This window comes from Stegodyphus dumicola, chromosome 10, assembly GCF_044657685.1.
Source record: "Stegodyphus dumicola isolate Sdum_Otavi_A_Nest chromosome 10, ASM4465768v1".
NCBI classification, from domain to species: Eukaryota; Metazoa; Arthropoda; class Arachnida; order Araneae; family Eresidae; genus Stegodyphus; species Stegodyphus dumicola.
Window position 1 is genome coordinate 114,230,194 of NC_140777.1, and position 15,776 is coordinate 114,245,969.

Sequence of the window (15,776 nt, forward strand, 5' to 3'; positions counted from 1 at the left end):
ACCGAACTTTGTGCAAATACAAAAGGAGGGTACAGATCTGAGCGAAAGGCTGTATTCTTTCTTGCTTTAAAAAGAAATTTCGGAATGGATGATATTTCGGTATGTTCTATGTTCTAACAATAGCTGCTCAGCCAGTATAATAGTTAGTGATGCTGACTGCCATAGCGACGGACCCTGGCTCGAATCCGAAGGAGGCATGGATGTTATAGTAAGCATATAGTGTTTGCGCGACAAGGGGGCCCTGAAAATACTCGGCAAGCCGTAACTCCTCTCCAAAGGCTGGTAGGAAGCGAGAAGGGGTGGAAACCCTCAGATCGTTCCCTCCTCGGGATTTTCGCCTCAAAATTGGAGTGAAAGCTTAACAGTTATCTACAATTGTAAAGCGCACTGTTATAAATAAATGAAGAAAAAAACACCTTCGCTCATTTTCATTAATAAATTTGTCAAGTTATAATATTTTTAAAACATAAAAATAAAATATCATGCAATATATGTGAGATGTCGCTGTGTATGCTGTATATGCATGAAATGTCGTCTGTATGTATGTATGAAATACCGCTGTGTGAACATTCGCTTAAGAATGTTCTCCATAACGCATAACGTTGTTTAGAACGAAACCCAGATATCCATAATGAAAATCGAGCGTTTTTTAGATCTAGGGTGCTAAGCATCAATAAGAAAAACTTTACTTAGAAAGTTTTTCTTGTATAGGGTAAAAACTGTGGTTTCCCGTACGAGAACTAACCTTTGTTTTAAACACTTTTTATATAATGTTTTGGTAACATAGACTATAATTTTCATAAAAATTTATTTCTAACAAGATTATGATAACAAGATTGATCTAACATGATTAAGATAACAAGATTGTGTGTTGAGAAATATTTGCTGCTATTGCCAAAACGTAGCATTATAAGTACGATTTATTAACTCAACCCTGAATATACGAGAATGTAAAAATGATGAGTAGTTCAGTCCTTTTGTTACATTTGTCAACACCATTAAATTCCTACTTTTAAAGTTTTGTAGCTGAATTTAAGCCTGTAATTTGTCACATATATGTATGTAAAATATTGTTTAGGTTTTAATTAAAAGATAACACCCTCCGCCATGCATCTCATTTATTAATCTTCGTTGTTTTGTTTTGATAATTTCGAAATATATGTTTTAATCGTATTTTATGATGTGCTTCAGACTGCTATAAAAAGAAAACGGACATTTTAAAACTTTTTTATTTGGGAATTATTTTCAACAATATGAAATAATTACACTAAAAATACACTTATTTTACATATACATGGTATATAAAATTCAAAACAACATTTCACAGGTTCAATACTTTTATTTCAATAGCAAAAGACTTTCGGTGTGATTGAAAACTATATTATTCTACTTTTTTCATACTGTACGTAGTTATTTTGATTTTAATGTTTTTAAAGCAATGGTGTAACCAATATACAGCTGATAGTCCGTAAGTCGCATATATTACTGCCATAAAAAACCACTGATAATATGAATGTAGGGCAAATATTCTTGTGTGAGGTAGGAAATAGTAAGTCATTGCCAAAGATAAAAGACACCGTAAACATTCCAGCGATATTGCATAAAATCTGTAATGGAACAAAAAATATACGTACGTATTAATATACGACAGTTTTCTTAATTTGGTGTTAAAACTTTAGTTCTAAATTTAAAAATTTAATTACCTTCCTTCAAGAAACATTCCTATAATTGACAGGGAGAAAACCTGGTGAAGTACTGCAACGTAAAGAATAAACTGCGGAAGGAACTGCAACAAAATGCCAGATATTTTATTTCATTTTCAAGCAAAATACACTACAAGCAAAGCTAAATCTTACATAGAAATAACTTTTTTTAAATTTTACAGCTCTATTCTTAAAAAGCAACAAAAGCAACAAAATAAATGACTAAATAAGTAAAATATTGCTTTAAAATGTTTCGGCCACATAATTTTCGGAAAGAAAATCGTACCATAATGTGGTAAAACAGAAACGAACGTCTTCGGAGTAGGTCCTTACCCTAACATTAACCGCACGAAGGTGGTTACCAACCCGGCACATTCTATATCTTTTACAATTTGCATTAGAATATTAAAGAACATTACATGATCATTATAATTGCAGATCGTGCACATATACACACAAAAAAATTTATATATAAAATCAGATTATTTAGACCTGAATAACTAACTAATTATGACGTAAATTAGGAACGTACAGCGCAAAAAAAAGGGGGGACAGTTCTATAACTCCCGTTCTACTGAGCCAATTGACGAGATTCAACTCGCGTTTTTCATGTCTCCAAAGCGCGACTTAGGATATATATCCCATTTATATATAGCATTGTTCTAACATAGGTATTTTGAGAGAAAATCGCACTTTTTTTTTTGGACATGCCATTTTATATATATATTTCGATTATATGACTCAAATTATGCCATACTGCCAAGTTTAGTAAAAATCGCACGAGCAGTTTTTAAAAAATTAGCTCTCAAAATTTTAGCTCCTCAATGTTAATTCAATTTAGTATGTATTTATTAATACCTCTTTTTTTATTAAACTTTTATTATTCTTCCTTTCACAGTTCGAAATTTAGGTTCATTCCAAATAAAATTCACTCATTTTTATGATTTATTTTTAATATTCGTATTTTTAAATATTTTTTATAAATTTTTCGAAAACATTTTTGCATTATAACCTATAAAAATTTTAACATCCTCTTAAGGGGACTTGTACACCTTAAAACCCATAAGATTTTCGAATATGTGACTGTTGCAAGAATTGGGATAACTTATTTATTTAAAAAGCAATTACTTCCAACTTTTTACAGATGACTACATAATATAGTTGTTGTCTGAAACAGTGATCAGAAAGTTTGTGTTGCCACAAATATTTTTATAATTTAATCCGCTTTTTGACAAAAGTTTTCGTCATGTTTCCACCTTGCGCGCACAGTTTAAAACATTCTGTTGCATAATTTAATTCCATATTTAATATATAGCTTTTATAACATTTGGAAACTACTGTGAACCAAAAAATTCTAAGAATTTCATGTTAAATTTTTATTTTGTTTGGAGTCGAGTTTATAAAATGTATTTTATTAAAAAAATCTGTAATGTTTTCCGTCCATAAAATTTTTTAATATTAAAATATTCATCAGATATTAGGTTCAGTTGAAAGATAGGGCTCATATAAAGAATTCCATCCAATTTCAAGTATGTACCATTAGCCATTTTTAAAATATAGTGCGCGCAAGGTGGAAAAATGACGAAAACTTTTTTCACAAAAGCGGATTAAATTACAAAAATATTTGTGGCAACACAAACTTTCTGATCACTATTTCAGAAAGCAGCTATATTATGTAGTCAGTTGTAAAAAGTTGGAAGTAATTGATTTTAAAATAAATAAAATATCCCAATTCTTGCAACAGTCAGATATTCGAAGGGTGTTAAGAGGTCTAAGGTGTATGAGCCCCCTTAAAGGAGATGTATTTCTTGACATACGTTGAAAAAATTAGAGTTTTTTATTCAAAATTTTCTAAGATATACATGAGTTTACATATTATAGCATTTTGAAATTTGGCATATTTGTTATCAGCGATAATAACGCCAAAAGGGTTTACGCACTTTGTTAAAATTATTTGAAAGTATGAAAGATGACATTTCTTCCGCTCGTCTGCAATGCAAGACAGGAAAGGAAAATGAGATTGCTATTAATTAAGAACTTCGCCAAGTAAATTATTCTTGGCGCAAACCACAAAAAATACGCCAAGATAATTTTTAAATTTCTCACCAAATTTTACAGAATTTAATATTAAGGCATAATTTGAGTCGTAGAATCGAAATATGGAAAAAATGCTAGGTCCTTTCAGGAAACGTCTGATTTTTTGTCAAAATACCTATGTCAGAATAATGATATATATAAATCTAATATATATCCTAAGTCGCGCTTTCGAGACATGAAACACGCAATTTGATTTACGTCAGTTGGCCCATTAGAACGGAAGATTTATGATTTTTTTTTTTCGCAGTGTACATAGAAAATTCTTTTATAATTTTGAATAACTGTATGTGGTGCATATTATAATACAGCAAAATATACGGGATGATATATAGTTATATAAATTTTTCATCCATTAGTTTCATGCATTTCATCCGTAGAGATGCATTGGCTTGGTTTATTTTATAATGCATTCCCTCTCTTCCTTTGAAATTGATGTTAAAAAAAATTCCTTCGTCTGCTTAGACAAGCTTTGCCTCCATTCGTTCACATGAATACCGATGATACTGAGGATTTATAAACTTTTAAAGTAATTCTGCTAATAGCTTCCCACGAATTTTTGGAATCGGGAGTAATGTATTTAATGTTTGCTACTTTTATTTCATTGTAAAACTTACAAATTTTTATTAACAAACTCTACGATCTGAAAGAGAGCAGTGGCAACATTCCTGGAAATAAAGCAGACTTTTATCTCCAGCTAGCGACACTGTTGCCACTCGAAACAATGAAGGCAAAAATCGGCGTTTTCAGGGTTTTTAATTAATATCTCTGATATTATTAGCTATTTTTAGCCCAAAGAACGTTAGCCCAGAAGGGCTATTAATTTCGTTTTGGCATTCTGCGTTGGTTCACTATAAATGTCGGTTCACTTTTCAAATTGTTGCCACCAAATATTAGATTGCTGTGTTATATTTAAAGAAATTAAATAATGAGGAATCTGCATAAACGTATGTATGTTTCACGCATTGTTATAAAACAACGGTATCTAGAGCCACCAAATTTTGAATAACGTACGTCTAGACCCGAATATGGTCATCTGGAGGCACAAATTTGGAATTTGAAATTTGTTTTATTATTGATTTCATATTTTGAAACTCAATTTTATGGTTTAAGTGCGAAAAACATGATATTTAATAAATAACGGTAACACACAAAATGTTGAAAAACGTTACTTTGGGCGTAATTTAAAATTTGAAACCTTTCAGATTTTATTTATTTATTTGGGAAAGAAAAGGACCTTTTCCAGGGCTCAGAAAAGAACTGTAGAAATTTTGGTGACGATAGCTATAGTAGTTACTGAATTAATCGCGAACAAACACAAAAATACACAGGCATTCTTCTTAATAGATATATTACAGCTTAATTTTTATGTTTCTCATTATTTTATTTTCTAGTAATTTCCCTTTTCTAGTAATTTCGTTCTCTTGATGAGGAGGGACCTTTAGCTGCCCTCGAAATCGATTGAGTGTTTTAATAATATATGTACGCTAAAAACAAGGTTATTATTGCAATTTTAATTAAGCTTTTATTTATTGAGAGGCTTGATTGATTATATTAATTTGCAGTACTGTTTATTTAATTCTTTTCTCCTAGATAAATTTTAGAAAAAACTTCTTAACATAATAATTTAAATTTATTTACAATTTATACGTCACTGTTCCAAACGCATAGTAATGTTGTTATAATAGATTTCATGCTAAGCTTTTTTTTAAATTTAACTATTAATTTCTGTAAACATTTGCATGATTACTTTAATTAACGAAAAATATTTCTAGCAAACTTTAACACACTTTGATTCGGAATAATCTTTTGCAGGCCAGTTAAGTATATTAAATTTTCCAGTCTAGTTCAGACATCTTGACTATTATTGATGCAATTTATAAAAAGTATAATTGCTATTCTTTATAATTATTTATGATATTATTATAATACTCTTTGCTCTGATATTGTAATTAATGAAAGACGTTTGTAATGCTAATGTGTATGTTTACCAATACCTTTTATTTTCTTTGTTAGCTCTCCCATTTTTTACTTTTATTCAAGTAGTTAGCCTGCTGGTTGGATATTCTTTACTTATTCTTCTGATTGTTGATATGTAATTCTATTTCTTTATTTTTATTTTCCTCTTGGCTACAATTGGCTTCGAAAAGTTAAATTGTAACCCTGTAATCAAAGGGGGAAAGAAATTTTGATTCGCGCAATTGGACTACAGCAGGACGGTGGGGGAGGATTTTCATTCGCGCAGTTGGAGTCCAACCGTTTTAAATATAAAAATATAATAATTTATTATTTTTAAATATAATAATTTTAAATATAATATTTTTACAACTGTATAACTAAGTAGGTTATTTATAAAAGTGACAGAAATGTCAAAACTGTTTACAGATGGGAAATAAAAGTCGAATTGTAATTGAAACTCACCATATTTCTCTCCGTTATTTCTACATAAGCAAGACCAAGTACAACAAAATGCCATAATATGTAAGCTTTGTATCTTGAAGGTAATGAAGGATCATATTTCTCAGCTGGAGCTTTAACCTAAAAAATTAATAAAATATATAGTGGTCTCTTCATTATTAAAGCCGTACAGTAAAGTCTTTGAACACCAAAATAGCATTTGAACAAATAAAACTAGAGTTGTGGCATGTTATCTCCAGTCGACTAATTATGCACTATCAAAGAGACAATGGGTTCGAAACGTTCTTGCACTCCCTAAAACCTAATTTTGGAAGGGTTTCTCGAAAAGCAAATCAGACTCATTTAGTTTTTCAATGATTCAATATCATGGCCTGTAAAATCTGCACTACCATGCCGGTTTTTGATATGTTCCACCAGTTCAGACGGCTTCAGATTGGCATTTGAAAAGACAGCGCCACAAAGGATGACTGGAGTTTTTTTCATGTCATCAGTTGAATCAAACCAAACTTTATATAATCATTATTCCGTTTTCTTCTCTTTGGCATAATACACATTAATAATAATTTTTTAAATATTAAAAATATGGATTAATTTGATTAGAAGAAAAATAGCAATAAGTGAATAATATAACATAACTAACTGATTAGAGACAGAAGATAAAAGAGGAGGGCACGAACACAGAATCACCAGAGAATGCACTCAGAGAAAAAAAAAAAAAAACTAAGTAGCGTATATTACGTTGAAAAATGCGACTGACTGACGCATACACAGGGAATATGTTTTTCACATGCAACCAACATCGTGCATGTAATTTTGAAACAATTACTTATTTTATGCAAAAAAAAAATGAAAATATTATCTCGCACTTCCTAGAATGCTACCATGCAGCCCCAAGGAATGACAGCTTTCCTGGTTTGGAACCCCAAGCACAGTATATCTTAAAGATGAGCTTTGGAAGTTAGCAATCCTCTTGCAAAAACAATGACAGCGAACAGAAAATACTAGCAGCAAGCGTGTAGAGCTTCACAAATTTAATATGAAATGACGCCCTGAATATACAAATAATTTGAAAAGAAGCCCTGTAATGTATATCCTTTGGCGTCCAATCACGTACGTAAGTACGTACATAAAGATAACATAAAGCATAATTTTTTTACATGAAATGTTCATTCAAAACGAAGGTGAATGAACGATCGAACACAAATGGAAACACTATATCTTACCTGATAAATAAGCATAAACTGGCATTAAAATAAGGTTTATCAGACAGAACATGGACTGGATCTTTTGAGTCTAGACACTATTAGTTCTTCTAAGGAGGTTCTCTTGTATGAGAAATGCAGTCGTCAGAGTGGCAATATGCAGTATATTTCTGTAATCGTTCTCTTTCTACTGTGGCTACTACAGGGTTGAATAATATGGGTTAGCAATTTAGAAATAATTTACTCGGTCATAGAGGCAATGAAACACCAAATATTTTACATCATTCATTTTGCTACACTTGCCCATTATATAGCCACATAGACGTTATTACTGTACTTTGTGCGCATTTGCTACAGTTATTTGGGAAACACTATGTCTGACAAATGAAACGTTTCGAAAAATTTTTGGAAATTGAGAGTTGGCTGTAGTGCGTGGACGGAAGACTCTTGAAAGTAGACATAAGTGATTCAATGGCCCGCTATATTCTCTGATATAAATTCCCGAGATTTATTCCTTTCGGGAACCTTAAAGATAAACTATTATATGCAGCCAAAGTGCGAAGTGTGGAAGAGCTGAAGAAAAGAATCAGTGAGGAAATTGAGCGCATAACTTTAGACATCATTGACAGTGTCATGCAAAGTGTTCGTGATCGTTTTGGGTTAACAAGGGGCTTCCTAACATTGCTTAACAAGGCGGCCATTTGGCAGGTACAACGTTTCCCACTGAGCGCAGCAATAAAGTATATGTGGTATGATTTAAATGGACAATTATAGCGATGAAGATTGATATACGTAAAATATTTGGAGTTTCATTTCCTTTAGATGTCCAATAAATTGCTTTCAAAATGGGTAATCGAAAATGCCTGTATTATCAATATCATTCGCTGGTTTAAAGAACCGAAAATCTTTGAAACTAATCCCCGTTTAGTTAGGCCAAAACTAATAGGAATGTATCAACAGCCAAGTGGAAATTTTGTCCTGCACGCTAGCCACATTGAGGTAAGATATCATTACACAAAGTTGCCTTACATTTGGTCTCGTGCAGCAACTTTTACATGAATCCCGAGCTCGTACAATGCAACACTAACGCAGATGTTGCTACTAGAAGATATCAGAGAGTATGGCAAGTTTAACTTCGTGATGAACATTAACAACTACTGGATGTTACAGTCGGATTTCCTATGATTATATAGATAGGCGAGGCGAAACTTGTTCATATTGGGACTTAACGCGACACAGTTCGCATTATTCAGCTTTTGAAAACTTATCATGGCAACAAGTTCTTCATCATGTTCTTTTATATATTTTATCGCCTTTCCCATTTTTATAAATTTTATATAAACACTGATAATTAATTATTGTCCCAGTACAACATATACAAAAAACTGTCTTTCATATCATTATTCAAGAAAAATTATTTTATTGTTAGAATACTTTAAAACTCAAGTGTTCAAACAGAAATTAAACACAAAACTTATTACTTAAAAAGAAAAATCCCATTATAAAATGATATGGACTTTATTAAACACTGTTGTTAAATGTTGGTATTCAATAAATAAAATGGTTTGGTAGAATCCTGAAATAGAAACGTTTAGAAGCATTTTTCGAACTCTTACCATCTCGCTATATTAAATGCTGTGATTTCAATCCAACACCAGAATTAGCGGTTATTGAGCTTCTAGAGTAATAAAGGAAAACATTTTCAGCATTATCAGTTCTTTTTCAGTGGAGGTCGGAAAAACTGAACAATTCGTTCTAATAAAACAAATGATTTCAAGCATAGTACTGAGCAGACGTAGGGCAATAGAATTAAAGACTTTAAAATATCGTTGTTCAGTCTAAAACCAGTTTAAGGAATTAATGAAAATGACTTTCCTATAATAAAGCAAGTAAAAGAAGATTATTTTTTTTTTATTTTATTTATTTATTTATTTATTTATTTATTTATTTTTTTTTTTTTTTTTTTTTTTTTTTTTTTTTTTTTTTTTTTGCTATCGAAATATTTTACATTTACAAAAAAAAGACTATCAGCAAAAATAAATTTCTTCATGCAGTGTTCAAAACGTTCAGATACCAACAGCTGTATAATCTAGCCGTTCCGGAGAAGATGATGTTACAAACAAACAGACAGACGCGCACAGATTTTAATAAAATAGATTATAACTGATCGTTGATGCTAATGGTATCTCAAACTATAACTCAATACTAACGACCTGTGGCGTTCAATGGTGACACAAAGATCAGTATTGAACTCAGTAGCGGAGTCGCCTCTAGTTGGCGATGGTCATTAGTGAGGTAGAAACGATGTGAACGCTGAACACAGTCTTGCATCATCTTGTCAAGTCTGATATCACTATAAGCATTTGTGATGACGGTTTGATTTTGCAGGTAATCACCGCAAAGGACGACTTGCGTGACGTGTCTGCAAACTTGTCCCGGCCAATAAATAAGAAATAACTTATTTAGATATTACGGTATCCAAATATCTCAGTTTTCAAGAAAAATAACAAGAGACTTAGAAGAACGTCACCAACTGTGGACCGTAAATTGTAAATTTCTGGTCTAATACATAGATGCATCCATTTCAGTACTTTTATGTTCGTCTTAGTACTCCAGTGTAATCTGACGAGATAAATTTTAATAAGAAATTACCAATACGAGGAGTCACATATCCTTCCACATAAACACTGTTCCAAATGTAACGATGACTGTTGCATCTCGCTAAGTTTCTACCTCAATATAACTAACTTCTGTACGGTAAGCCCATGATTGAACCTGTAGTAAACGCATGTGTTTAATAAAAATGCTTGGGAAGGTTTCTTTTCCACCCCTTTACTCTGACACAATATCAGTAGTTAAAAGTAATTTCCATACTATTGACGTAATTTGTAAAGTTTATCAAAATTCAAATTAACAGACTAGGTTTTCCCATTCTTGCGTTCTCATATCACATGGTTAATGGGTTTCCAATCAATCACGTGTTGAAATCATATTCAAATTGCTGAAGTGTTTTCAACAATCAGCACAATTTGTTGGCCTAAATAATCTAATGCTCTGGAATTAAGACAGCAGGTATTTTGTCTTCTTGTTGCTTTGTGTTCCTTCTTTTCTACGCGATTTGAGAATGCCGTCGTTTGCTTTTGAAGAATTTGTAATATATTAAGCATTTAAAGATTTGTGAGAAAATAATAAATAAATCTAGATTTTTCAAAATGAAAAAAATCTGATGTGGACACCACATGACTTCCTTGTACGGAATATTAAATTATACGCATTTTTTTCTTGAATTTCATTTAAATTGATTGGATTGAATTAAATCTACTTCGTCGACAGCGCATAAACCACAATAGAATAAATGCACTCTATAAAATTCACTATACTTGTTTACTATAACGACACTCTGAATGCACAAAATTTATATCATTTGAAGAATTATCTTATCGTTGACAAATGTTCTATTCAAATACTATAATAAAGCTAGAACGATGTATGAAAGAAATTAAGCAAACAAAACAGAAAAGAAACAGTTTTTCACAGGCGATTTAGTATTTCTCATTCAATTAATTCAGTTCTCACTTCGTGACAAGGCAAAAATACATAAAAATTCAAAATATCCGTATTAAAAATTACGAAGTAAATCTTAAACACTTATTTCCTCGAAAAAATTCCAGAAAGGATTAAGCATGATTTAATTCGCAATAATAAATGAAGGCGTTATTTTTGTTGTTGCAAAGCTTAGTCAACTTGGCAACAAATCTACAATTCTGCTGTTTCAAATGTAAACAAATATGTCCGCCATGTTATTTAAAATTTAACCGCACTTAAACAGCTTTTAAATTGTTGATAATTGTACAAATATTGCTTCCAGAATTACGAAAGGCATAAAACTCTTAACCGGAAGATAAGAACAACATAATTCAATCATTTTTAAAGCAAAAAATGTACAATTTACAAACATATAAGAGTAAAGAAACTAAGATCACTGTGCCGAGTAACAGAGTGGATATATATATATATATAAATATAGTATTTATATATGTTTGGTGCGGCCGATTGCAACTAAAATACGAGGTGCACATCTACATGTTATAGCAGTCCTATATACAAAATTTCAACGTTCTGAAGCTACTCGTTTTCGAGTTATGCGAGATACGTACGTACGCACGTACGTACATACGTTCGTACAGACTCCACGAAAAATTCTCTTCAGAATTAATTTTAAAGCAGTTTTATCATTTTTTTGGAGGAAACGAGTATTTTATTCTGTCCTTACGTACAGATATCAAGCAAAAACATCGTTAAATTGCATTCGATAGCGGTCAAAATGGATATTTTCGTTGAAATATGCTGCTTGAAACTTTTCGCGATTGCAATACTTCCTTTTTACTTCGTACAAGGAAGTAAAAATGGCTAGGACTGACTAAGCGGAAAAGTGATGTTTAAAAGTTAATGGATCCAAGACAATCTACAACCACCAAGAATATTAAAAAGAAAAGAAAAATTATTTATAGAAAATATACTGTCAGTTATTTATCATTTGGGTTTACTTAGACTAGATGTGAAATGGACACTTAACCTCAGTTTATCCAATGTGCCAATCAAAGAATAAAACCATCATTTCTTAAAAGACATCTTGAATCTAAGCATGCCAATTTAAAAGATAAATTTGAAGAATGTTTTAAAAGAAATATTATCAGAGTTCAAAAACAGTAAACAAGTAATGAAGGGTTTTGTCACTTCAAGTGAAAAAGCTTTGAAAGATAGTTACCTACAAAGCCTAAGAATTCCCAATTTCATTACACTATTGGAGAAAACCTTATATTAACAGCAAATAAAGATATCGCTTTAACATTATTCAAGGAAAACCGGCTGATGAACTTAATAACATTCCGTTATCAAATGCTACAGTCAGTCAACGAAGTTATGAAATTTCATATTCCATAAAATAAATTCAAAAAATACACTGCTGGCCATTAAAATTGCAGCCCCATGAAGGAAAGCAAATACAAAAAAGATATTTATTGCACGTAAACAGAATGGCATGTAGACAAAATGATTAAATTTTTAAGCATTTTGGAGATTTACAGGGGTGCGAAATTAGTAGAAACAGATGCCCCCCCCTGGCAGCTAATACGGCCCGTACCCCATTACGCATGGAGTCAAATTGGGCTAGGATAACAGAAATGGGCAACTCATTCTATTCTGCTTCAAGTCTATGCCATACTTCATCAACCGTATTAGCTGGAGAGGGGTGGCGGGCCAGTCTTTCAGCAACCCATGTCCAGATGTTTTCAATGGGTGACAGATCTGCAGACGGTACAGGTCAGGGCAGCAATCGAATACCCTGTGTATCAAGAAAGATCAGAACACGACGTGCAACATGTGGTCTTGCATTATCTTGTTGGAACATGGCGTTTGAGGGCGTCGAAGATAAGGCACAACCACTGGACTTAAGATATCAGAAATGTACCCATCTACGCTCAAATTACCGTCGAGTCAAACTAGAGATGTGCGTTTAGTGTACCCAATAGCTGCCCAAACCATCACACCAGTGCAGGATCCCTATGTCGATATCGTAGGCAAGCAGGCGACGTGCGGTCTTCCCGGACACTCCAGACACGTATACGGCCATCAGAATACTGCACGTAGAACAGGGACATTGTGTAACCCCTGTACCCAGCTTTGTCGTTCAGCGCACCAGAGTCGCCGTCTCTCTCTTTGCTTCATTATTAATAGAAGCCGAAGTAACGGTCACCCTGCTGATAGTACACTCTGCTGAAAACGTCGACGCATCTTACGAGCTGATTTTGGGCGTGCTACAAACATGCTCGTTTCCTGACTAATGGTCCGTGATGTGATCGTACGGTTTTGTACAGCTGACCTCACAATATGTGTGCCCTATCTAGCGTTAGTCATGGGAGAGGGCTAATATCCTGCATGACGTTCAGAATGACTCTCAGCAATCCATTGATTCCATATTTGGATGACAGTGATTGGATGTCGACCAGTGCGACCGGCGATATCACGGACAGATAATCTACACTTTCTACAGGCAACGATCCTGCCTCTGTCGAATTTCGAAATTTGCTGGTAATCATTTCCTCTTCTTATTCGGGGCATAGCACGATATTCTGAGCAACCTCCAACCTTACAAAGTACTTTCCGAATGAGATATCCATTATGCAACCTTTCTTTTATGCAGTGCTTCAGATGTCGTTTCTTCCTGCGTCGTCTAAATGTGCTAAAACACTGATCATTTGCACATCCCAACTGCTTCTTCCTTTCATATAATTTTCACGTTCGTCAGATAATTCCTTCCTTGTGTTGCAGTTTTAATGGCCAGCAGTGTAAAACACAGAGACTATTTCGCATTGCAGTTGGACGAAAGTATTGATATAGCGAACTTTGTTCAATTATTAGGTTACATACGTTTTGGAGAAAATAAACGAACTGCCGAAGATAATTTATTTTGTGAATCTCTTCATGATAGAGCAACTCTAAATGAAAATTTCAAAATAATTGACAATTCTATGTCTAAGAATGATATTCCTTAGAATAAGTGCATTGCCGTACGCAGTGACGGAGCTCGGGCTTTAACAGTAAAACATTCCAGTGTTATTTCTCAAATAAAGAAAGTTGCACCTGGAACTAAATTTACTCACTGCTCCATTCATCGCGAAGCTTTAGTAGCCAAAACTCCCCGAAAACCTGAAAATCGTTTTGAATCAAGCTGTAAAAATTATTAATTTTGTTAAAGGCCGAGCTTTAAATTCAAGAATATATACTATTTTATGCCAAGTTGTGAACATGAAAAGCTTTTGTTACATTACTAAGGTGTTTATCCAGAGGCAAAGTTTTAAATCGCGTTTTCCAATTTTGATCAGAAATTAAAATTTTCTTCTGTGATTCAAAATTTGAATTTCAAAAATATTTATTTAGCGAATTACGGTTGGCGCATTTAGCAAATTTAGCCGATATTTTTAGAAAGTTAAATGAATTAAATTTAGGACAAGGACAAAGTGTTAATATGTTTACCATTAGAGATAAAATAAATGTAATGATAAAAAAAACTCGACCTAATAATCAAAGAATTGGATAAAAATATTTTAAGCCTTTTGACTCTTTCGGAAAGTTTTCTAATCGAAAATAATTTGAAAATAAAGGAACAATTAACATCCTATATTCACCGTTTTTCATTGACGTATTTTCAAAACGTATTTTGTCGAGGATTATGAGAAAGAGAATTTGATCAGAAATCCATTTTCTACAAATGTAATAAGGCATTTCTCCCGCCTGCTTAGCATGAATTTGTAGTGTAGTGGTCTGCACGCTGGGCGCGTATTCCAGAGATGCGTGGTTCGATTTCCGGCGAGGGCGTTGCTCATTTTTCATATCTCCCGCTTCGAAATAACCTAATGTCTCTACAGTGTCCTGAAATTTTATCTCCTGAAGAAAACGGACAGTTGATAGAAATTTCCTGTGATAGAAGTAAGTCTAACTGAAGATTCCAAAAATAGCTTGTTAGCATTTGACTGAACCAAACAAAAGAATTTAAAGGCATTTCAAATAAAGGTATTAAGTTTTTATAGTCTTTTTGCACAACGTACTTGTGTGAACAAGGATTGTGTTCCATTCTATATTTGCAAAATAAATACAGAAGAAAAATAAAAGTGCATCCTAATTTACGGTCAAATCTAAGTGAAATATGGCCAGATATAAAAAAATAGATCACTTTTAAATAGGCCCAAATCTCACACTAAATTTTAGAATTAAAGTATTATAACTTAAATTTTGATAATTAAAACGGTAACCAATTTTTAATCTAATATTTCTTGTGAGTGAATATTTAATTGAAATAGCCAATATTGGCAAAATATATTTTTTTTTTAATATTTCTATTCAGAAATTGAAAAGTAATGTAGTTATGGTACTAAAGTTTTCCAAATTTTGTTTAGATGTTACGCGTTAGTAAAAAGGTTCAGAACCACTGATCTATGCATTTTCAAATCTGATAATAAGATAGATGATAAAATTAAGGAATTGTCATTTAAACCAAGGATTCCCAATCGTTGTCTTGCATGGAACCCTTTTAAAAGGATAGCTTTCTTCATCGACCTACCCTTACTTTTTTCTATAATATAGAGCATACAACATAATCATAATACAAATAACTGCACATAAATAACGTAAAAATAGCAATTAGACTAAGAATACGAACAAAAGATTCGGTAAAAATGATTTATTAGATTTACTGCTCGCCTCCGCTTATCATTATTTTAAATTTTACAAATATAAAAAATTTTCAGAAACAAAATCAGATTCTAATTACAGAAAAATTCAAATTTAATGAATATGATGT

The 15,776-nt window shown here is 32.4% G+C and overlaps 1 protein-coding gene across 6 annotated transcripts in view; it reads right to left on the reverse strand.

Moving 5' to 3' along the window:
* Positions 1-1,211: 1,211 nt before the first annotated feature.
* The window catches only part of LOC118205856 (alkylglycerol monooxygenase-like), a 106,082-nt gene continuing 91,517 nt past the window's right edge, over positions 1,212-15,776 (reverse strand). For all 6 annotated transcript variants that reach the window (XM_085825396.1, XM_085825397.1, XM_085825400.1 and 3 more), the window contains 3 exons: positions 6,219-6,335; positions 1,704-1,786; positions 1,212-1,607 (listed from right to left, as the gene is read on the reverse strand). In XM_085825396.1, the coding sequence (XP_085681522.1) occupies positions 1,382-1,607; positions 1,704-1,786; positions 6,219-6,335 (426 nt within the window). In that variant the 3' untranslated portion in view covers positions 1,212-1,381. The remainder of the gene's footprint in view (positions 1,608-1,703; positions 1,787-6,218; positions 6,336-15,776) is intronic.